This window comes from Anopheles darlingi, chromosome 2 (assembly GCF_943734745.1).
Source record: "Anopheles darlingi chromosome 2, idAnoDarlMG_H_01, whole genome shotgun sequence".
Classification (NCBI taxonomy): domain Eukaryota; kingdom Metazoa; phylum Arthropoda; class Insecta; order Diptera; family Culicidae; genus Anopheles; species Anopheles darlingi.
Genome location: NC_064874.1, coordinates 22776903 through 22801342, shown reverse-complemented (window position 1 = coordinate 22801342; position 24440 = coordinate 22776903). Strand labels below are relative to the sequence as shown.

The window sequence follows — 24440 nt, the reverse complement described above, 5'->3', positions numbered from 1 at the left end:
CAACCCTGAACCCCGAAGCACATTATACCGCGTACCCGCGTCTTGATAAGGGTATCTAATTCAATGATCCCCCCCTCAGGGCATCAGTGCTCGACCGCTTTGGACACAATTTAATATGTCCCGGACACTATCCGGACGTATCATTAAAACCCCAGCCCCAAGGACCGTACCGAGACCGTCGAATCGAGATGTTTCGAAGATTCCTCATCAGATGAGCCCCAAATGGAAGTAATTTTTTTGTGGGAGGTTTTTTTTTATCTTAACTGTTTCCGAACCCCGACAGCAGCTGTCTTTATCTGTTGTTGTGGCATCCTGGAATCCTGGAGCGCATATCTACTCAACTGTCAAACGCCCATCCATCATCATTCTGTGATGAGGGAATTTCAAAATGTCAAAATGCTCCAAAAATGGTGGTGGAAGTAGGTGAAGGGACTGCCCATCCTTTGCCCCCGCGCGACGCAATCACAGCCCTGCTGGCACCAGCCGAGCGTCCATCTTCCCTGGGGCTGACGTGAAAAATGACGTCTTTATGTGGTTGTTTTGCTCCGAATTTCCCCCCCCCCCCCCCCCCCCCGGGGAGGGGAGAGGCGCACTGGAGGCCAAATCTTAAAGCTGACCTCATCGACGACGAGGATCCGATGGTCCGATGGACAGAGTGGACACAGTGGATAAACGCCAACGGGGCGCAGCTACCTGGCACTTCCGATTAGCCAATTCAACTTTCGGCTTCATGGCACACAGGGCGAGAAGAAGAGGAGAAGAAGGAGAAGAAGAAGCAGGAAGCCATTTATCAAACCACCTGAACCGTTTTATTAGCGAAGGCGGCCATGCATCCATCACCTTTCTCACCGACCAGTCCGGGGGCGGGGGACCGACAGACCGAGGACTTCCTGGTTTTATGACTTGCCCGCTTTGACCGGTCCGTCCGTCCATGCTTTTTCTTCTTCTGCTTCTTCTGCTTCTGCAAGGACTCAGACTTCGCTCAGACTCAGAGTGAGTGAGTCGAGGCTCGAGTTTGTGGCTCAACTTTGACACCGTCTTCGACTGCGACTCGACGACGAGGATCCTCGACGACGATGACGAGGAGCGTTCACTTGTTGTTGTTTTGGCGCCTTCGTTCGTCCTCCACATAATTACCCCTCCGTTCGGTTCGGTGCATGGCTTTGAATTATGAAGCTCAGAATAAAAGCGGGGGAAGGATTTCGTTTGGGATTATCGTTGTCACCCTCTTCAGTGGACGAATTTATAGCGAAATTAATTAACTACGACTAATGTGCCGCCCCTGCTCCGGCTCCGGTGCGCAGATTGTGATTGTGTCTCTCTACGCGTACACGTGCGTCCTGTACGTGGCATTCGATTGGAAGCCTCGCAGCAGCAGCAGCAGCAGCAGCAGCAAGGAGGAGCTATTAGAACGTCTGGCTAATCTTGTTAATTACAATTTATGTGACAACTTGGAAGCATCGTTCGAAGACGATCACAGGAACTGCTGGGTGGTGCTGGAGGTGTGGTTGCGGTGGTGGTCTACAAATTGATTGGACACGTGGTCGACAGAGATGTGTGCTGGTGTGTGTGAGTTGATGTGTTTTACTAACTTACACAAACTTGCGATAAATCAATCGCCAGTGGCCACGTCGGCGACGATGTTGTGCTTTCGGTTCGGTTGGAAGTAAACAATGTTTCCCTTGATTTAACATCTCCAGGACAGCGCTCCCTGGCATGTCCTGGGGTTCCCCGAAACTGGCAACAACAACCACAAATGCACTCACACACACACACACACACACCGCAACGGAGTGCACCAGAACAAATCATTGCACATTGGAGCCCACGCTAGGGAGAGAAGAGAGAGATTACACTTCCAAAAGATGCAACAGAGAACAGAATCTCCTATTTAGGGCACTGGAAACCCCCCCTCCCCGCTCCCTTTGCCATCAAGCCACCACATGACAGATGATGGTGTGTCGTGTGTCCGTAGATTCCGCTAAGTGCATTTGCTGTCTGTGGGACGTTGGGTTCGAAACGCAAACCTCCCTCCTGGAGCAACGCAGCCTGCTACGATGAGACACCGAGTGTTGCCTTTCAACGCTTGCAACCAAAATGATCTCGCAGAGTCCGAAAGAACTCCCTAGAAGAGTGTGTGTAGAATAACGTGCACGTATCTGTGTATGTGGCGCGCGTTGAAACGATTTGCCATCCTGACATTGTGTGGCGTAATTTATGAGGTGGAAATGTGATTTGCCCAGCACCAGCTCGCCGTGTGTTTGCTCTACTGCTGCCGCTGCTGCTGCCACGTCACTTCATGCTGTTCACACACACACATACGTGGCTGGTGAGATGAGACTTTCCTTCGAGTCCTTCGTCACTTTGGCGCTCGCTTTCGTCGTCGGTGTGTATGTTGATGCACCAGCTTCACCAGAGATTGTTGAATTAAAATGCATAGCCAGTGTGACGCTTGAGTGGTGTTTCGCTTTCGCCCGCGGTGCCCTTTGGCGCACCAGAGACGACGACAGGATGACAATACGTGGCCCGAGGCTGCGCGGAATCTTGATGCTTTCGCACCTTCGCACCACCTTTATGATTTACCGTTTGTTCCCCCGTCCAGTGTGTCGTGTGAACCAGTTTTTTGATTAGTTTTTGTTGATTTCGCCGTGCGCTTCTTTGGAGTTCGTGGAATAGAAGAGAGCGAGAGCCAGCAAAAAAAAAACACGCAACCAATGGTTACGTCGCTAGCGAGACTGCTTCGATGGCATTTCGCATTTCCATGACCGACTCTCTACACGAGCGCGAGAAAGCTGAAAATGAGATGAGAATGAAAAAGGCGAGAATGTCAAATCCCATACATTTGTGACAGCCTACTTGTATCTTTACATTTCCATTTGTATGGGATTTGACATTCTCAACTTTTTCATTCTCATCTCATTTTCAGCTTTCTCGCGCCCGTGTAGATGGAGTGTGACATTGTTTGCGCTCCCTGGTGGCCAACCTTGATTGTCAATGTTAAGAAACATCCAAAAACCTTTGCTTTGCGCACCTCGGTCTTTACATCTCATTTCGGTCCAAAAACATTCCACCGCCAGCGAAGCGACCGATTGATGTCCTCGAGCGAGTCGTAGCGCCCGATGATCCGACATTCGGAGGAATTTGGTCCAACGAAGGGGGGGCTGCTGATTAGAATTTAGCTCGAACCGAGAGGAGGATAAGACCAAAGCCCAAGACCGGATTGTTAATTTGGCTTCGCGCAAAATTAATTGGAAGCCCATATCCCCGTGCCCATGCCCATGTCCATGCCCACGGACCAAAAGGATACGCACGTGAGGACGTGCGGGATTCAATTTCGTGATTTCCACTAGCTACTACACGCCGGCGATCCGAAACCGAAGAAAGGAAATCGAATTCCGAGAAGGAATTCCGCAATCAGCGCTTGTTTACCCCCTTTTGTGTGTCCGTTGACCCGGAAGCCGTGTGCCATGCCATGCCGTGCTGACAATTGGAAAATGGAATCAACGGTCGGGAAGGGGGGGTTACCATTTAGCAGTTGTCATTAGGATGTATCGTCGAGCCCAAGTATTCCTCCTTCTCCACCGGGTGGGAAAGGATCTTCTACCACATCTTGGAGCTAGTTGAGGCCACGACGACTGCCTGCGTCTTTTCTTTGTGTCCTGGGATTAATTTCAATCAACAACTGTCCTTCAGCAATGGCGTTCCTTCTCCCCTCTCAAATACTGCCACTCGTTCGCAGCTGTTGTTTGATGTGTTCCACGGGCCGAGGATCACACGGAGGGGGGAGCGCAGATGACGATGAATCTCGTCTTTCTCGTCCTCTTCAGGAATGTGAAGTGTGCGTACTCAGCGCAACTTTTGTTTCCACCAAAAACCCCAACCCAGCCCAGCGGCCTCTACCTTTTCTTGTCTCGTCGACCATCCTCCCCCTCGACCACTATCTTCAGCAGCATTCCTAAGGGTAACCTTTTTCCCTTTAAATCCTCCCTCTCCTCCCAAAAGTCGCTTCCCCCCCTTCGTCGTCGAAAAGCGAACAATCGACCGTTGACGTTGTCATCGTCGTCGTCGTCGTCGTCGACCAACGTCCCTCCGATTTGTCGTACGATTTAAATGGATTCCAGCGAATTGGTTTGCTCTAGTGTATGTGTGTGTGTATGTGTGCGGGTCCTGGTGTCCGGGCAAAAGCACGAACCGACCGGTAGGCCGCCGCTAGCCCGGCCATGTTAAGAGATCCCAAGAGCCGAATGTGCCGTGACGTTCCGAAATCGAAACAGTATGTCTTGAGCCATTGAAGTGGCTGGGAATTCTAAGGAAACTCTCCCTCCAGCACACACACACGCACACACAGATACCCACACATACACTAGCAACATTGGTCGCGTCCTTTGCTCGTCCGGTCAGGTGAACCGGAGGCATTTCGCTGTTCCATTGATTTTAATGACCAATGATCCGACTAATCGGGCATGTTTTCTTGTTGCTGTTGTTGTTGTTGTTGTTGTTGTTGTTATTGTCGTTTGCGCTACGTTGTGTACACCCCCGCAAAAAAGGTACGTGCCTTCAATTGATGGGGATGATTCTTATATCTGCCTTTCCGTGTTCCATTTCCCAATGGAAGCGCCACCATCGTGACATTGGCCTTCGCTTGTTTGGCAGATGGGGGAGGGCCAGACTCAGACAAGTTGGAACAGCACAAAAACCAACGACGTAATGGCAGCTTAGCACCACCACCACCACCCCACCAATGCGTCAGCTGTTCTGCCCCACGGCCAACGAATTATATGCTGCGGAAAACTTGACGTTGGCCTTAATTTCAGTTTAAGTATCTGCAATTCGTTTACGAGTTTCACCCCACACCCCTCCCCCTTCCGCAGAGCACAATCTTACCTTTTTACAATCACACGCACACACTTGCACTGGGAATGTCTCTCTTTCTGTCTCGCACTTGTGTTTTTTCCCCAGGACGCGGGGACTTTTGAAATGGAAAATCCCCTTCAACCGCGTGGCGTGGACTGTTCCCGGAGGCCATTTCCGGGGACCAGTTGAAACCATTTTAATTTTACTAATGGTGGTAATTATTTTGCCATTTATCTTGCCACCCCGGTTTTTTGACCATCATTGCGATCGGCCGGTGGCCCGCTGGTGACCGCTTTACCGGCTTGAACAAGAAGGATATCGCAACACGGCACCGTAACGTCATCGTCTACTTCGATCGAGGTCTCGCTCACTCACATCTTTATAGATTAAATTGCTCTTCAAGAGAACGCGCCTAAACGGAATCCGTGCAACAATCGCTTCAACGCGACGCGACGATGATTAAGGCAGAATCAATCCTGACAAAGCAATTCATTGTTTGACATTTCTGTTGAGACAACGTGCGATCGTGGAGTTTGTTATTCAAAGCACACGACGCTCCCTCGTCTTGGCGTTTCGCTTGATTGATGAGTTTAAAGAACGTCAGGCCGGGCAGGTGACAGCGGTGCTCCTTCGCGCTAATTCTGTACCGAAGGCCCCCGGTAAGTCCGTGACAGTTGTGGCATTCAGAGTTTTGCGAGGGTTTTATTTTTTTTTTGGGAGGGGGAAACAAAATTCCACCGAGAAATTTAAATCCCAGCAGTCCGTGCAACAGAAGCCGACGACAGTAGCAGCAGCAGCAGGCGACCTTCCAGCAACACCCAAAAAGGCCAACACGGCAATGAATGTGTAAAGGGACGCCGCCTGTGTTCAAAAAGCACTTACCGGAATTATTTACGCCTCTCTCTTGGGACAAGGTGAGGCTCGGGAGGGGCGGCCCATTTTTTAACTCATTTTATGTTGGCTTTCGGACTAGCGTACTTAGCGAGCATTTCAATGAGATGTGCAACTCGTGGTGTGTGTGTGTGTGTGCACCTTTGCCTCCATGGCACACTGAGTGGGATTTTGGCCAACTCTCAACAGATGGAAAACAAGAACGGGACCCAATGGATGAGAGCTATAGAGCTCGAAACCCGACCCGAGAGGAGTTCCGAGAGGAAAATCAATTCAAAGTTTCCGCCTCGGCTCTTCGGCCGATTCTGGTCGCCCCCCTCCCTTCTCCCCATGGAGCATAACTTTAAAACAACCGTCCGAACGGTCCGAACGTCCGAGTTTCACTCTCTCGTTCGCTCGTTATCTCCCTCTCTCTCTCTCTTGGTTATTCCCTAGAACACAATGTTGAGCTCCCCGAAAGTTATCCCGAAATTGAATATTGATCTCGAGGATGTGATCGCGCTCGCCGGTGGTTCGCTCGACCCCCTCGGGAAATAAGATGGAAAGAGAAGTTGCCCGTGAGTGAGTCACGGGAGTTATGAAATGAATGCTTCTCAATTGCACTTCACGTTTACTGCTGCTGCTGCTGCTGCTGGTGCTCCGCAAAAGGGATGCAATAAATATCCGCTTTTGAAACAACTTTTGGTAACGGAAGAAAACCCGGGTGGACTGGGGGAGGATGGCGTGGCGGTGTGGTGGCCAAAACCACTGGCTGGCAAAAGGGTTACCATTTAAGGTGCAAAGATTAAAAAACTTTTGCGCGCATCGTGCACCGCGAAACCTGATGCTGTTACAGTAACCACCAAACAATGGGCAGGGCAGAGGGGGGGGGGGGGAGGGGGGGATGGTTCAGTGATCGGTAAGACCTTTAGCTGTGTGTGGTTTTGTATATTGATAAAGTTATCGCTACAGAAACTGGAATCCACGAAATGGTTATTACTTCTTTGCAGCACACCAACACACATAATACAGAGGAAGAAAATTGCCATCTTTACAGCAGCCAAAGGTGCTTCCAAGGTTGCCATGGTACCATCCGTCAAGTTGTTTCAACTTTCGCCAAGATGAATATCTAGTGAGCATCGATATATCATATCCATTACTGCGTAATGGACTCCTGAGAGTAGCACAAACAATGGCATCGAACGGGTGTGTGTGTGTGTCTTCCATCCAAGTGAAAGCCTCCAAACGTCATAAAACATACAAAGGGCTCTTCGCTGAGCTGTACTCCGAGCCAGTAGCAGCAGCAGCAAAAGGACAACATTTTAAAGTGCCACGAATCGAGAGAGAGCAGAGCAGAAGTGGAAAGTTTAATGCTACAATGTTGTTACAGTTGTTCGCAAAGTGACTCAAGGAAACAAAAACCGAAAGGGGGGGAAAAGGGGAGGATGAAACAACGTCATTAACCGGACCATAATGTTCTCGTGAACCGCCGCTGCCGTAGCATGTCACTACCGGCCAAAAGAAGGCCACCGACGACGACGCCGACGATCAACCTGCAGCTAGATGCTACATGAAAACCACTTCAAGTTGGTCGCGTCCAGGCTCCAGGTTCAAATACGGTGGCCGTTACTGGAGTAACCGATAAGGCAAGTTGCAGGCGGGAGGCCGTTCTTCTCAGTACCTCCGTACCGGCACCTTAGCCTCGGGGGAGCCTGTGTTCGCGCTGGTATGTAATAATACTGTTACTCCCTCCTCTCCGGCAAACATTCTGACATCGCTCTGGACACTAACTAAACAAGACTTCCGGAGGGCAACTTCAACGATCTTCAACGATGGTGCCACCATCATCGTCGTGTTCGTCGTCGTCTTCGCTGTCAGCGCAGCAAGTGCACTTAGTCATAACAAGGGCCAGCATCCCGCGTCCCGGTTCCTGTTACTGCAAGAGAGAATGTCTTCTTCCTCTACGCATTTCCTTGCATCTCTTCCTTTTGTCGACTTCTCTATCTGCGATGACAAGGTAAAGCAGCTTTAAGGGTTAAGTGTGCTTTTAAAGCAGCTAGATTGGCCTCTATCTGCCAGACCATCTGCCACTGCCAATGCCACTGCCACTGCCCCGATCTCGAATGGAAAAGCCGAGCAAATCCGCAAACTCTTGCCGTGCGGTATGTTGGTGGTATGCAGGGACTGGCTGGTACTACATCCGTGTCCTTAGGTGTCAGCTGCAGACATACTACCTACTGTCAGTCTGCGTGGAACTGCTTGGAACGGAGGGAGCATCTTCCGGAGGTAAAACTTTTGTACCTTCGCTGACCATCTTCCTGCCTGCTTGCTGGCTGGCGAGCAAGATGCTACTACTGCACACAACACGCACAACCGCATCCGGATCGATGTAACCGCGCGTGTGTGTGCTTGTGTGTAAGGAGCACTCTTGGGCACACTTACCGGAACCAGAAATCGGCGCACTTCCGCCAGCGCGTATGCGATGCGGGCGTGCGCTTCCGCCGGTGCGGTGTAGGTCGAGATTTCCACGTGCAGATCCTCCGATAGATGGGCGTACCGTGGGTCACCACTCAGCCGGAGCTCCTCTTCCTGCCGAGAAGGACGAAGGACGAAGAAAGTTAATAATCGATACAGTATGCGTTAGGGATGCTCGTCCAGAGCGTTCTTACCTTCTTTCGGTCGCGCATCGATCCCTTTCCCAGGACCGCCATTTTGCACATCGTTTCCTCCTGCAGCCGCTTCAGTGAGTTGCCTTTCGGACCGAGAAGTTTGCCGACAAAGTTGAACTGTTGCAAGAGAGAGAGAGGAAGAGAGACCGTGATTTGATGAGGCATCCGATGGCAATGGATGACATTTTAGAGGACGACGACGATGACGACGACGAGGGCTATTGATTCGAAATTGATCCATTTTCGATCAAGCTTTCGACTCAACTACTTACCTTTGGATGGTCTCTCACAGGAACTTGTACCCGTACCGCAATCTTGATCGGTCTGTCTCGTGTAATATCCAGCATCTTTTTCTTCTCGTGCACCACTGTCGGTGATCCTGTAGAGAGCAGAGAGCAAGGAGAGAGAAAGAGAGGAAGAGATGTAATGCAAAGGATCTGGTTCTGGTTGTTTCGCGTTCTGGAAATCTCTATCCCGATGATGCCGATGGCCAATCCCTGGCCCAGTTAATGCCCTGCCCTGCCTTCAGTTATGCTTCATTACATTGCGCGCGGTGTTCAATGCGATTTCAAGTCATTATCCTTTATGTGTACCTCCCGTTCCTCGGCGTTCCCGTGGGTACGTCGTCAAACCTAAACCGATCGAGGCCAATCGACCGAAGCGGCAGCAGCAGCAGTAGCAGCCCCTTCCACCGGCCGTTACTTAATGGAGGTTGGATAATTTTCACATCCTTTCTTATTAGAATGTACCCCGCTACTGGCTGCTGCCTCTGATGCTGTTGCTGACCGGAAAAGGTTCAGGGGCCGCCCCGTTCCTCGGATTCCCCCGCTGATTGATATTCATCACTTGGCTTTCAACGGGATAACGAAAACAACGAGCAGCGGATGTTTTTGGGGGGAATATTTTATCCTCAAACACCGCGAGACCGCGTTCCGTCTATTTCCCTTCCTCGCGGGTCTTCCTTCCCCTCCTTCTCTTCACCGTTCGCCCAGGGAAAACCATAACGAGGAGGGCTGGTGAAAAATAGTCCTCGTTAATTTACGTAACGTGCGCGGAATGGTAATAGGTTGTTTTGGCCAATGGTTTCGGTCGGTATTCCCGTCGTCCTCGGGCCGGCCTATCTCAAAATCCAAAACGAATGCACCAGCCCCGATCTCACCGAGGCATGTCCATGGGAATGATGGTGTTCATCATTTGGTTGGTCTTGCCTGTGTGTGTGTGAGAAAACAGTGTAACCAATAAATTCAAATAACATCTTCAGCTCTTGCGACACAAAGAAGAAAAAAACCTCATCAACATAAAGAGCCAACGCGGTTGGCCGCCGTCCATTTGCGGGATCTACGCAATGTGTGTGTGAGTGCAAAAAGTACCATTTAACCTTTCGCCAGATGTACTCCCTCGCGGTGGCGGTGGTAAGACACAGCGACAGGAAAACCACCGGCAAACACTCCAACCTGCTCCTGCTGTGGTGCGGGAGTAACATCCCGCGCCAAAAGCCTCACAAGACATATGGTCCTGGGGATTGGCTCGAGGTTTATCGATTTGCATTTTACGCTCGGATGAACAGCAGCAGCAGCTGCTGCTGCCGTCAGAGGCGACCGTAGCAATAAGATTTGGAACTTCATTCGGCATTCCTTGCACAAGGGGACAGGTTGCTGCGTTGTGGTGGTGGTGGTGGTGAGCAGAGGGATATATATGACACGAATTCGTCTTTCGGTAACGAGGAGCACCAGGTAACGCGGCACACTGCGGTACACCGACTCCTCGCAATCCTTGCGTCATCATCTGCTTCTGACAGCGGTTCCGAATGTGTGAAGCGGAAGGAAGAGGTCGAGCGTCTGAGATACACCGTAGCAGGCCGTGAAGAATCCGCGTTCACGAGGAATGTGTTTTCTTCGTGTTTTTTTTTCGTTTTTCTCTCTATCGCGCAAAATGTAAAATACCTCGAGCACCGTTTGTCTTGTAGCCCTTCTTTTACTTTTTGGTTACGAAGCGTCCAAGTGAATTCAGAAGAAGAACCTCTCGAACCGACGGTGCCACAACTTCATCAAGCGTTCGGTGTCGGTGTCGATGCTTTATGCTGCGGTGCGATACGAGGGACGATTTGATGGAAGTAAATATTCGCGCGCGACTTTCGCGACCGGTGGTGGAAGCCCTTTTTTACGAGCTCAAGTTTTGCAACAAATGTGGTCGCTCTCCAGTGGCCGTGTTTAAAAATAACCTTTTGCACCCGCAAAACGCAAAACGCAAAACGACGGAATATTGATTCCTGTACGCCTTGACGTGTATGAGTATATGTAGAGCGTGATACGGCACGGCGAGGCAGAAGCAACGATCGTCTTATCGTACCGTAACCGGAAAAGCTGCCTGATAACTCAACTGAGAGCTTAGCGACAAAGCCAGCATGCTGCTGACGTTTACCCTCCTTACCGTTTGCGCTTCGGTTTTCGCTTCCACGGTGCCGCCGCCGTCGTCCAAAAAATCGGATCAATTTGTTCGCGCTGCGGCTCACCTTAGCGTCGTCAGCGTTGACAACAGCGTTTTGCTGTTGCTGGGGGAAAGGTGTGGCTTTTGGTGGATTTATGCATCGATAAAATCCGGGACCCGGTGGGCACGTGTGACATGTTGACGCGGCGCCGACGGCCACCGATGTTTGCTTGCCGATGGGTACATGAATCGCACGTCTCAAAACGTGCCTCATCGAACGTCGTTGGTTTCGTGACTTTCGTGGCGCGTCTGGCGTGTGCAAATCGACAAACGGAATCACATCACACACACGCGCGCGCCCCCGCTGGCGGACGATAAGAACAGTTGACAATTTGAAGGAAAAGAAAAGGCTCCTCCTCCTCCGTGTATTTGTGCGCCATGTGGCAATGTGTGAACAATGCTCACATCTCAGAAAGCGTTGGTTTTTTGTGTTCAAATCGGTTGACAATGCTTTTCGAGGCAAATAATTGTTGGTTTTTGGATGAATCCTGGTGAGTGCTGGCGGGTGTTGGATGGAAATGCCACACACACACAGTCAGCTTCAAGACTTACAATGGCGTTGGGTTACGTATTGTGAATTTCTTCTGCTTAATTCGAGGCTTTGCTAACACTTGTACTTGAATTGTTGTTCGACCGGTGCTACGATTGAAAATGTATTCGCCAATGACATAAAACCCACAGCTTACTTCGATTACAACTGCTAGCCTCTCGTTAGCGTCGTGCCTCTTAGTGGTTGGCATGTCGACCTGATTATGTAACATAACAACCATCTGCCTACCGTTAACCGACATGTGGTAAATCGTACTGGATGAATTTGACCAGCTTCTTACTGGAGGTAGGAACACAGAAACATCAAAAGGATTATTTTGCAACTGATAGCTTCTTCGCTTAATCAATCACATAACACTTGCATAACATCGTATAACAAGCAGAACTCAATCAGGTCGGCTTGCAACGACCACGTTCACGATTTAAAACAGGAATCATCATACGGTGCTTGGTTTTCTCTTCCAAAAGGATACTGAAACGAGCTACGATAAGTCGTTGAATGTCGTTTCAGATCTTTGAATAATGGTTTTTTCTTTGATAAGTTGATTGGTGATATGATAAGGTGACAAATGATAAAGTTTTTGGGGACTTAAATGAATGCATGCTTCTAGCTGAATCGATTCAAGGAAAAACGTAATACAGCTCCACCATTTAATTAGAACAACAAATGAGACCTGATGATGGTACAGTGATCCTTTAAAAAAGCTTTCAAGTTTTCACATTGTTCAGCAATCGGTTTAATGTCAGCTCTGTGTTTTAAAGCAATCCAAGCGTGGTTTTGAACAATCAACGCAACAACTCGGTTGCATCAAACTGCAACCTCCAGAATATTTCGTTTCGGAAAAGAATTCAATGCTAAGTTCAATACTAAAAGCTAAATCATTTTACAACTGCTTCGTTTCCAGCTGATAATAGACGTTGTACAACTGATAATAGACACGACAACAAGAGCAGAATACTCAGTATCAGTTAACGAATTGTGCCATTTAAGGCATCAATTTTGATCAAACAATGTTTTAAAATTTCCATCGCTAACGCCGTTAACCATTCTGCAACGATGTTGGTTCATCAATTCCACCTTCTACCTTCCAGAACTGTTAACCTTCCTACCATCCTCTCTACTACCAACGAAACGCCGGCGTAACGGTCAAACAAATGAGGAACGAATTCAGACCCCAGACACCGCTCCCTGTTTCGCTTTGCATCAGCATTTTCGACTCCCGAAACGACCAATCGAAATCTAAATTGAATGATGACAACATTCTGCGGAGGGAGGGAAACAGACAGGAAAAAAAAACAACCAACCGTCCAGCCGACCACCCCACCGTTTACCGTATTCGATGACGATGCGCATCGATCATCGTGACGGTGTATAGGGCCTTCGGGTGCGGGGGAATCGGCTCGAATCACGGAGCTTCCTGGAAAGAAAGCAATGAAAAAACCCGCAAAACAAAACAAGAGCCAAAAAAAAAAGCTTCCAACTCGAACTCACGCACATGCGATGCCGCTTGTGAAGTCAAATCGATCCCACCGTAGCAAGCTGGAGAGCTGGAATTGGAAATGAAATCTACCGAAAACCTGCTCCACTACCTCGCTTCTTCCTCTCCCTCCTCCTCCTCGCAAGCAAACGACAAATCGACAGAACGAAATGGAAATCGACTGGCCGACGATTGTTCGTGATCGGCAAATGGCCGTTGGGCAATGGTGCGATGGCGCAACGGACGGTTTGTTCACCCTTTCAGTCTACTAACCATAACACACACACACTCGCACACACACACACAAAGTCAATCGTCCTATGCTGCTATGTTCCGATTGGTTTGACATTTCCGTTTCTCTTCCCTTAAACCGAACGAACCACCGGCCCCCCTCGCCAGCAGCACTCCGGAAACAAAATGTATGCATAACGAACGTTCGGGTGTTTGGGGGAATTCAAAGGAGGCCCTGGGTTCCGTTTTCCCACCCCCCGGCTATGTAAACGATTTGCTCCGAGTTTTGGTTATTGCATTTTATTTTTAAGCGAGTTCGATCCGATGAATACATTTCAAAGGATACGATACGACCGATGGCCACAATGTGGTTCTTCGCTGTTCGCTTTACACCAGGTAAGAACCATTACTGGCAAGCATCGAATGCTACTGACTAGACTGTTGGCTTTGTTTAGAGAAACCAAAATTGAATAACCAAAACGAAGGTGCATTAGCATAACCACAGTCGATAGTTACTTAATCTGGGGAATGGGGAATGGGCTGCCGAAAATAAAAAAAAACAACCATTCGATCGGCAGCCATCGAAAACATGGCAATCAATAAAGTTTACACGTATCAATTTGGGCGCGTAAATCTTGTGACCGCCATCAGCAGCAGCAGCAGCAACAACATCAAGCACCAAGCACGACGGCAAACGGGATCCATTTTTCATGTCCCTTTTCCCCGCGCGCGCGTTGGTCCGCGAAGGAGAAAGTCATATGTTTTTAGATACAGCCCAGGGTTGCCCCGTTGGCCGGATGTGCCGAAGTATCCCTTCCGGAGCCGGGGTTGCGCCGGCGACGAGAAGCCCGGCAATCATCGTCGATGAGCACCGAAGCCTCTCCGGAAATGGACTCTCGGTAAGGTGAGGGACAAAGAGGCCAAGAGATACCGATTTTGGACCCTTTTTCATCGGAACCGACACTACCCAGGGGGCATTTGAGATGGGAGGGGGATGAGAAAGAGGGAAAGAAGCTTCCTGAAAGTGAAATTCGTCCGAAGAAGGGCCCAGGGGAAGCCAGCAGAATCCTGTTATTGGATTAATCAAGGATGGTTATCTGCCATTCTATCCCTTGAGGGGAGAGGGTACTGTGTGGTCAAGAAAGGTGGCGAGGGAAACGGAACACACGACACGATGAAAGGAAAGAGAGAGAGAGAGAGGGAGCAAAAGGGCCTCGAGAGCCAAAAGTTTTCTTACCCGGGCCAGGCCAGACCAAACCAAGATCCTATACTTCATTCTTTTGCCAAAAAAATAAACCTTTGGTCCGAGATTGTCCGAAGCAAGAACCCTCTGCGGGGGACCGGTTCCGCGTTATGTATATTCGGGTCCATTAAATCCACGCGCACAGCATTCAATCGAGCTTACAAACGTCGGTCAGTCGGTGGCTCGTAAAAACACTTCTTTTATTGGCTTCAAATTGGGATCCGCGCGTACCCGGTCTTCCGGGGGTTTGCCGGATGTCCAGAGAAGCCCGGTTCGGTTGTGTGCGCGGCTGCGAGTGAGTGGCACTCGTCGTCTCCGAACAGGAATCCACGCAACGTTATCGACGGTGATACCGAGAGCCACGTCGGCGCCACGAAATTTTACGATTACACGGGCGATGATGGGAATGATTAGAATAATAATTAATCTCTCTATCTCTTCCCCTTCCTCGCTCTCTCTCTTCAGGTGACCTATTTCCCGGGACCACCGCAGATCATAAATTTCAGCATCGAGCGTGAAATATTTTATTGCATATTTCCGGGCGCTGCTGCTGCTGCTGCTGCTGCTGCTGCTGAGTGCTTTTATGCTCGCCATTCATCAACAACAACACCAACCGACCGCGATCGATCGTAAACTCAACAGGCCGGCAATACCAGGACAGGATTCGCTAATTCGGTGCTCCGGTCGGTCGAATTTCGATCCGAGGTCAGAAGGCCCCCCGGTTTGGGGATAGCTGCTTCTAATCATCATAGACGGCCGTGCGCGCGCTCGCTCTATCGATTATCATCAAATAAGCATAAAATTTAAATTGCTATTGATTTTTGGATTTCTGTTGGATTCTCCCTACCCGGTCGAAGCGAGGAACAGGAGAGAGGAACCCCCGCCCCCCCTCCCATCCGGTCCGGTGGGATGTATAAATTCAAATCAACTGAATGATAGCAACGTAGAAATAGCGTGGAATACATAGTACGAGAGAGAGAGAGACAGTGGTCCTGAGAGTTTCGAACACCCATTTCCCATTTCCACGCAGTCCAGCTGCTAGGCTGCTGGCTGCTGGCTGAATCATTCGCAGGCCACACAGTCGTACTACTAATTGCTTCGGTTCAATGAGCCACCATTCCGGAATGGTGCTCGTGATCTCGTAAGGATTCGCTTTCAACCAATTCAAAGCTTTAGATGATATTGATTCCAGCGAGCGAATGAGAGAGAGACAGAGAGAGACTTTATAGACGAGTTTCTAGCGTTTGTGTTTTGGTTTAGACTCGAAGGTTTAGACATCTTCAACACTGTCGGTAGCTGTCTAAGAAACCGTGTTGTGGTGTTCGTGGCACCAGCACGTGCCACGTGGCATTACGACTTGCTAGTCATCCTCCTCCTCCTCCAGCACTGCTGCAACTCATCACCATCAATTAATGATGTGGTTGTTGACGGTACTTGAGGAAGAAAGTGTGCTAGCGCGGGGTACGGAGCAAGAAGACGCCAGACCACTTTAACAACCACCGAACGTTAGAGTTCTCTCCCGGATCGTCAACTGCAATTGCGCCTGCATTAAATGCCAGAAGTAGAGACGTAAAAGACGCCACGTCTGGTGTGGAAAGGCGAAGGCGAAGGAAAGTGCACTCACGCGGCCGCCGGTTGGCCAAAGGCGCGTCGGTTGAAGCGATCGTAATTTGCAAGTCTACCACCGCTCTTCAACAGAAGGTACAGCATGGTGTGAGTGTGCGCCAAATGGTCGCCGGTGAAAATGGGGGGTCTCCGGGGAGGAACACTACCGCTTTGTCCTTGCCATGGCATGGCATGAATGTTTGAAAACGAATTGTTATGGAGCTCTCTTCTTTTCCTTCATTCTGTTTCAGAGATCCTTTCCCGTACGAGAAGCTTGACTTTACGTTTTGCTACATTTTGAATGAGCTCTAAATTGGAGTGTATGCTCCTCTATGTGTGTGTGTGTGTCCATGTGGGCGAGTGCTGTGGAATGCATCTGCATTAACCCCCTTTTTGAACCCTTTTTCCGCCCTCCCCTTCAGTCAACACTTTGTGCCAATGTGCCAGACCGGAGCTACCGTACATTGGGACAAATACTAGAAGAAGTGAAGTTTGGCGCAGTACTGGCACTGCCGGCGTGCCTCATTATCTCAACTCAGAAGTGTCAATTTTCACAAGTTTCCGGTCCGGAATTCCCAAGCACTTGGGTGGTTGAGTGGTTGCGGAGTAGAAGCGAGGGAAACCACTCAAGAGCGAGCGCTTATAATTCGACATAACTCTTGTCCTCGCGAATGTGGGCCACATGTTGAGGGGGAGGGGGCCATGAAGCCCTTCATAATTGCTCGCACTCCCGCACTCCCGCACTCGGTGACACTTACCGGAACTGCTGCTGTTGCTGTTTCGCGAGGATCGGTCGTCGTGTAGTCCCATGCTAGTTTTCATCATATTATCCATCACGCTCGCTATTTCCATACTAGTACGCTGCACCTGTAACACATTCACTCTCTCTCCCACCCTCCCTCTCCGTCTCCCCTTCTCCCTTGGGCAACACACCCAACACTGGTTCTGCTACGGAGCACTGTTTGCACCTGTACCACTCTGGAGGAAGAAATTAATGTTTCTGAATTAATCCTTCGGTCGGAAACACATTGGGTCGTTATGTATTCAACATTGTAAAAGTTTGTTCGCTTGGCAGAACCCGTGCTGCACTTGCTTCACTCAAAACTAAAACTAATCGTAAAACCACCGAAGGACAAAGGCCTCAAAAGTCCATTGGAAACATTGGTTCATTCAGAACAGTTGGAATTTTCGTAACGAAACACGACACGATCATCAACGTTGCAACGAGGACATGTAGCAATCTGAAAGAAAAAGGGAGAGAAAAGCGATATGTTAATATGCAGTTGTGGTTGTCGTAGCCATTAACTGTAATCTGGTAATGATTTGTTTTCGTTTGCTTTTCTATGGAACTCAAACATCGTACTGTAAGCTTGTGTAAATTGTTACCATGATTTTTAGACTGAAAATCATAATTATTGAAAAGTATTGTACGTAAGTATTTTGTTAAAAACCAATGGTCAGTTATTATGTAATGTTCTTAACATTTTTTGTAGCTTCATTATTCAGTTCATTAGTTACGAAAATTCTCTTAAAAGTCACTGGAATAGCTATTCAATTCAAGTTTTCAAGATATCATCCCAATCATTACTTGTATTAAAAATTATTAAATCATTTGGCTCAGAGGAAACTCAGGTATCTTCTCTGTTCAATAGTTCTCATTGAGTAGTTAATGAGAGCGGTGGAGGAATCTTCTGTGGAAGGTCAAAGCTTGTCAGTTGTAGCCCCGGATAAGTAAGTAAATAAGTAAGTTAATAAGAAAACCACTTAACTTGTAACAGCTTTTATTTTTAGGAACAGAATATTTACAATTTGTTTAAAAGTATTTGTAGGAAGTAATGGTCTATTAAACCTAACTTCCATTACCGAGTATTCCATTCCATGTAATTGATGAATTATATGAAATTGACAGAAGAATTTAAATTGTGCGATCAGCTCTAACTATTCTAATCAATTCGGAATCATGGCGGAAATTTGGCCATTACTTAACGTCATTACTACAGTCGTTAACGAATATTCTACCATTTATAAACGATCATTTTTAACTATCAATGTTAGAGACCAAAACCACCAAAGTTTTGTCACCAACAATTTAATTCTTAGATTTATTCATGTTCAAAAACCATTTGGCTACCTCTAGGTCTGGTCGCTGGTGATTTTTTCTCCCCATAAAAGGGAGAAAAAGACGACTGTATGTAGGTTAAGCTATGGTACACCAATTAGGAATAACTCACGCTTCAACAGCCACGCTTACAAGGGCTCTCTAAAACGATTTAAGCGAAACACAAAACCAACAGTTAGTACCCTTGAAATCGCTTTTACAACTGACGATGCTGCTGGGTTGGGAAGCAAAAGCAAAAGCAAAGGCAAAAAAAAATGCCCGTTTCTCTCTACCCACCGAAGGCCATATTTATTCGGTTACAAAATAAAATTTCAAACTTTTCACATCGAAAGTTTACGCCTTTATTGCATTGTACTATCCTGTCAGAGGCAGTTTAGAACGTGTGTGCGGGCGCGGATGCGGCTGACAGGACGAAACCACCACCACCATCATGAGGTCAAGATGCAATGACGGCGTCGGTATGGCTGATGGTGTGGTCGGCAGCGGCGACGCGCACTTGCAGAACAACTACTATGCGCCGGGGGAGGGAAAAGTTAGCCAACAACCGCGACCTCTCCTCGACGCCGGGGAACCGCGATCCTCACCATGCGCCTCCATCGCCACTCAAATGTAGCGAGTGTAGCGTTGGGGCCACAAGTGAGTTGTGTTGCAAAACTATTGCCAACCTCCCCTTCCCAACTACTACTACTGCCTCTGTCTAGTGGTCTGGTGGTGCTCCATTTGCACCGTTTTGCATTGGCACCGGGTCCGGTGCTCGCTGATGATTCAATTTATCAATGAGGAAGCACAAACTTCGTCAACTTTGTTATCAACTCGCAACTGTGCTGCTGGTGCTGCTGCTGGCCAGGCCAGTCACCAGTGTCCAGGGAATGCAACATAGCCTGGGAAACCGGGTAGCTACCACATCGCAGCATAAATTGTGTGGCCAATTGCGAGGGAATGTTACCGACAGTAATAAAGTGCCGACACCGTTACTAGCCGGTGTTAGAGCATTAGTCAGAGAGAGATAGAGAGAGAGAGAGAGAGAGAGAGAGAGAGAGAGAGAGCAACTAAAAGTTGCCACCTGTGCTGGCTAGGAAGTTGCCCAGATTGAAACACTTAATTTACGTTCTTTAACCTTTCAACTACTCGAACCAACACTGTGCAACTTCCTTATGGAAAACAACACACAACGCATTTTGTTTGTGTGTGTGTGTGTGTGTTTAAGCCCGGAAGGATCACTCCCGATATTGCGCGAAGCGGAGAAATGTAACGTAAATAAAGCAGAAAAGATTAGCATCGCCCAGCCAGCACCGCCTTCGCCCCAAGAGAGGCGTGAGTGGAGCATATTTTTGGCATATTTTTAATAACTGCTTCGAGGCCCAGCGCCCCAGCGTGCACTTCGTTAGGCTTCCTGGAGATGTGGATGGCCCTGGGTGCTGCTGGTGCTGGTGGTCCATTCATTTCCATCATATCAAATTCCGAGCGAACGAGAGCTTTATCCGGATGATGGTTGGTCGGGCCCTCCCCCCTCCGGATCCTTAATCCCTCCGGAATAGAAGTTGACCTGCGGCTTGCCAGCGAAATAGAGAGAAAGAGAAAGAGAGGGAGCGACGTTGAGATATGTATTGGTAACCTCGGAGGCTTATCCGCAACACACAAAGCATCAGCAGCAGCAAAACAGCATCACCCCCCCCTGGGGGAGGTGGTTGGTCATTCCACCCCCTCCAACGAGCGATGGTCATCGAGCCGTCGCGAGGGATGAAGTTTGCTTATGTTTTGTCCATTTTCCAAAGCCAACAACACCACACCACCTCCTCCTCCTCCTCCTCCTGTTTTGGCCACCAGCAGCAGCCGGCTTGGTCTGTTTGTGTATTTTCCTTCGCCTTTCTCCGCCATCATTCGCCAAACACAACGAAAACGAGAACGAGAACGAAACAAAAAAACAACAACATGCTAGAAATGTAGTTCCCGTCGACGGCGGACGGGCAGCTTTGACAAATTACTTCCTCGACCGCAGCGTTCTGCTGGCCACGATGCTGCTGCTGCTGCTGCTGCTGCTGCTTGTGCTTTGCGTTCTTATCGATGGCAACGTCGTCCAGCCTCACAACGGCGGTGATCTCGCTTTTTTTCCACGAAAAGGGCGTTGAAGCTGCCAGTTATTGAGATGCCCTTTTTTGCCTTTACCGGCTGGCCAGCTGTGTGTTTGAGGTGAAGTGTCTCTCAATTTCTTCCCGGAATATATAACCGCCCTGGTAAGGTGGTGGCGCCATGCTGGTGGTGACAAGGATTTGCTTCATTTCATACTTCACACGAAGTAGAGCTTCAGACCATCGTCGCGGCAACGTCTCGCATTTCCTTCCATCCATCCATCCATCCATCCATTCATCCATTCCAACTTTTGGGCTTCCGTTTTGGGGCGCGTGGTTTTCGCGAAATTTTTTTTTGGGGGTGAAGTTTTCAATGGTAAAATCCGGGAGCTCTTTGTACTGGAATGGAATGTACCCGGGAAACAAGCCGGGGTGGAAATAAGGGGAGGGGAGGGGGGGAAACCATAATGTTGGTTCGATTGCATGATTGAATTAAAGGAGGAGCAGGCCTTTGGATAAAGCGGACAACAAAACGACTCACTTTGAATGATCTTTTGTTACAAAATTATGCGTTTGTTTATATTTATCGTAAATATCATATTGAAACAAAACAAAAACAATTCAATCAAATTATTGAAAAACAACTTCAAGTACGTTGGAACGCGGTTTAATAAAAATGTATAACATAGCAATATGCTTGACAATATGTATGTCAAATATGGCAAGTATGTCTGTCAAAATGCACTTTGTTGAGTTTATGAGATGTTTTGTTAGGTTTTTATTAATTTTTTTCAGTTTTGGCAACTTTTTACTCAATAATTTTACTCAAAAAATATATTATTAAATTATTTGTCGTTAAAAAAACAGTATTAATCTCTTTAATAAAAACTTGATGATAATACCAGGGAGATGGTGCTCGGAATAAGGGATTAAAAGTACAAAAGAGTCAGTCCCGCAGTTTACGACAAAGATCTAACTTTGAGAACATTGATTTTGGGCAAATGCACGGATGTATCGTTGTCTTTTTTTCCGATTGGTCGACACTTTTTATACAAATTTCTCGCGCGATTCTTCCACAATAAAAAAACAAAAAATTCTTCCTAAATTAAACATTTGTCAAACGAAATGAATTGGTTCGCCTCGGTTAGCCAGTACTAGTGGTCCCACGTGTCCCAATTACCACCCAATTTACACTGCGTTGAACTCCGCAGGTCCTGGTAACGGATGATTGAAGCACATCCCTTTTCCAATAAAAAAACATTGTGGGCTGCATTCGTGCGGGACAAATTGGATTTTTCATTTTTTAATCTTCATTAATTTGCATTTACATTGGCAGCGCAGCGCATGTTCTGCGGATGCAAATGCAGATCCACAATACCGGTGCCGGCGGGGGTGTAGCGTGCCCATTCTTCCACGTTCCACGAACACCCCCCCTCCAGATGACCTAACGGGGACTAAAGCTCGAAAATCAGATACAGGGAATGCTTTTCAGCTGCCAGATCTGGGCACCTTTCACTCCATTTAATCGTCAAATTTTCACTGAATATCTCTCCGGTGATCCGGCAAGCGTGAAAGAAAGACGAGAGAGAGAGACGAGAGAGAGAGACGAACATTCCAGGCTCCCATGGACATGGAGATGGAACATGGGAATTCATTAATGTTTTAACATGCCTCTCGCAGGCATTCGTTATTTGTTATTGTTTCTCGTTTCGTGTTAATTCATTATTTTCATGGAAATGGCCTTGCTCGGGGATACTGGAGGGCAAACACAGACACACAGACACACACACACACACATACGAACGCACACAGTGATACCGCATCGACCGCCATCGTTCCGACATTCAAACTGACGGCTGGAATACGAAATGCAGTTGAAGCTTTTGGAGGTTGTCGCCATCAGTCGGTGTCTGTTGTCATCGTCGTCGTTGTCGTGGATCGTCGTCGTCGTTCTACCGGTGGGGATTTACCACGCCGGTCATCATTTGACTTTTGTCCGCTGTCCGTAGCCGCTGGTTACCGGGAACAAAGCATGCTGGGACAGATGCTTCGTGATTGAATTGTTTAACGAAGTCATCATGCTTTCATGATGATTCGCCATTCCGCGCTTGCATCTGGATGCAGCTTAGCTCCGGCCACTGAACCAGAAAACCGTGACCGTTCCCGTCGATGGTCACCACCGGAGTCACCGAAAACCGACAGGGGCCATTAAATGTGCTATCGTCGTGGTCGTGTTTTCTGCAAAGCGGGAACCAACGGTTCCCTAGCAACGGTTTGCTGGATTGGGGTTTTTTTTTTTTTAATGCATCTACCACACATTGGTGTAGCCCAATTTGCATTTCACAAACCCTCGTGGATTCGTGACTAACGATTACAATCACGCAATCACACGTACGTGTGTACGGGGTGCCCAAAAACCTCCCCTGCCCCCCGGAGAATGAACCACAAATTGGAGCGTGTGAGCATCGGAGCATCGTTTTGTCCGGCCAAAGACCACCAGATCGGATTCGACGTAATGAACGGGGCCAAACAAGCAATTTCACTGGGAATTTAATTTCCTCTCCGGTTTCCTCGGCACTGCTTCCTTTTGCTGGTCACCCCCGGGCGACAGTTCCAATGTTTTATGCAGGTCCCGCGGACACTGCGCAGCGCAAGTTGTTTGCCGTTGGTCGTGAGCGCGATCCTCCCTCCACGCGCCATTTTTTTTTTAACCGCGTCCTTTCCCTCTAGAACCCCTTTTGCCGATTGTAATTCATTTCAATTAAGGATTTGTGGCTGGACAATAGTTTTGCAAATGAAAAAGTCAGTATTTGAACTAACGGAAGCGACATTCTCTTACAGCAAGCGTTTGCCTTTGGCAAGGGCGCTATCGACGATCGATTATCGAATTCATGTGTGGCTTTAAGGCTAAGGTATTTACTTTCTTTTATTCAAACTTTCTTTCTATATTTTTCCAATAAAAGCTCATCCTTTTGTGAGAGTAGTGTAAAATTTTTGGATCATATTATTGTGGTCAATCAAAACGTTTGGAGCAAAGTTGATAAAGATATTGATTTTTCAAAATCTTCGCTTCATATATGACTCAATGCATCTCGCTACTTTTCCCAAAACCAACGTTTTTAAACATCTGCACACTATTTGCCAGGGATTTTTTATAATAATGGTTGATCTTTTTTCTTTTAACATCTAAAACTTATTTTTTGATACAAAATTGTAAAAGCATTACTTCAGAATGCAACCAAAAATAGAAAAATGAAAACTCCACAAGAAATTAACAAGGTCACTAGGATAAACTTATAGCAAATAACAAAGGAATATCGATTTGTATATTTCCAATGATCCAGCAGAAAGGGGCATGATGAGCACCGAAAACAGTACATTTTTGCAGACTTGCCTTTCTAGATCAGATGCCATGAACGTAATTTTTAACAAATTAACTAACCAATATCCTACCGAGTATTCTTGAAAAGTTTTAACTTGGTGTGTTTTGTTTTGTAAAAAGATAAAGTTCAATGGTTTCTTCCCAAAAAAATCTACAAAAACGAGCCTTTATTTGACTCGAATTAACCTTAACCCCACCCTTAAGACCCTCATCATCTCATACGCCAACGCCAGACACGATACGATGTTATGCTTGCACAGTTTATCAACGGGAAATTCCAGTCCTCGCCACACTTTCAATAAACACACCAAGAGCGCGTCTGTCGCGACATCGCATTAAACGGGAAGCGCGCGCAGTTTCCGGTTACAGGCAGGACCAACAACGGATCGTCTCATCAGCAGCACCGAAGGTTGTTACTGCCAAAGCACCCGCCAGCACCCCGTTGGTCGTTGGTCCGAACCGGATCTGGCCACGCTCCAAAGCGCGAGCGATATATATATGCTGGTAAACTATTGGCAACACTCGGTTCCACGTGACGCGCGGAACCGTAAGGCAAAACCTCATCAATCACACGCGCACCCTCAACCCCCGTGGAGTGGGAAAAAAGAGAAGAGGGAGAAGGAGGAGTGGGGGTTTATTCAATGCCCACCGAGTGCATCGACATCATGCAACCCGTATCCCGGTCGCATCCCATGTCAGCGACAGTAGCAACCATTCGATATGTTATCCCTTTTCAATGTACAACAAATCCTGCGCTGCGAACCGTCAAACCCGAGATACGACGAAACGCCCTTAGGAGGTCCCACAGGTCCCCCCCAGGTTCCCCACAAACCGACGCCATTGCACTTCTTTCTCTCCTCGCCCCTTTCTGGCGACGAGTCGCC

At 48.1% G+C, this 24440-nt stretch overlaps 1 protein-coding gene across 5 annotated transcripts in view; it reads right to left on the bottom strand.

The window, feature by feature from the left end:
- LOC125950195 (probable serine/threonine-protein kinase DDB_G0267686) overlaps positions 1 to 24440 on the bottom strand; it is a 51464-nt gene that overhangs the window by 13305 nt on the left and 13719 nt on the right. For all 5 annotated transcript variants that reach the window (XM_049677946.1, XM_049677950.1, XM_049677947.1 and 2 more), the window contains exons 2-5: positions 16745 to 16964; positions 8666 to 8772; positions 8394 to 8510; positions 8167 to 8313 (exon numbers count right to left, since the gene is read on the bottom strand). In XM_049677946.1, coding sequence (XP_049533903.1) covers positions 8167 to 8313; positions 8394 to 8510; positions 8666 to 8772; positions 16745 to 16838 — 465 coding nt within the window. In that variant the 5' untranslated portion in view covers positions 16839 to 16964. The remainder of the gene's footprint in view (positions 1 to 8166; positions 8314 to 8393; positions 8511 to 8665; positions 8773 to 16744; positions 16965 to 24440) is intronic.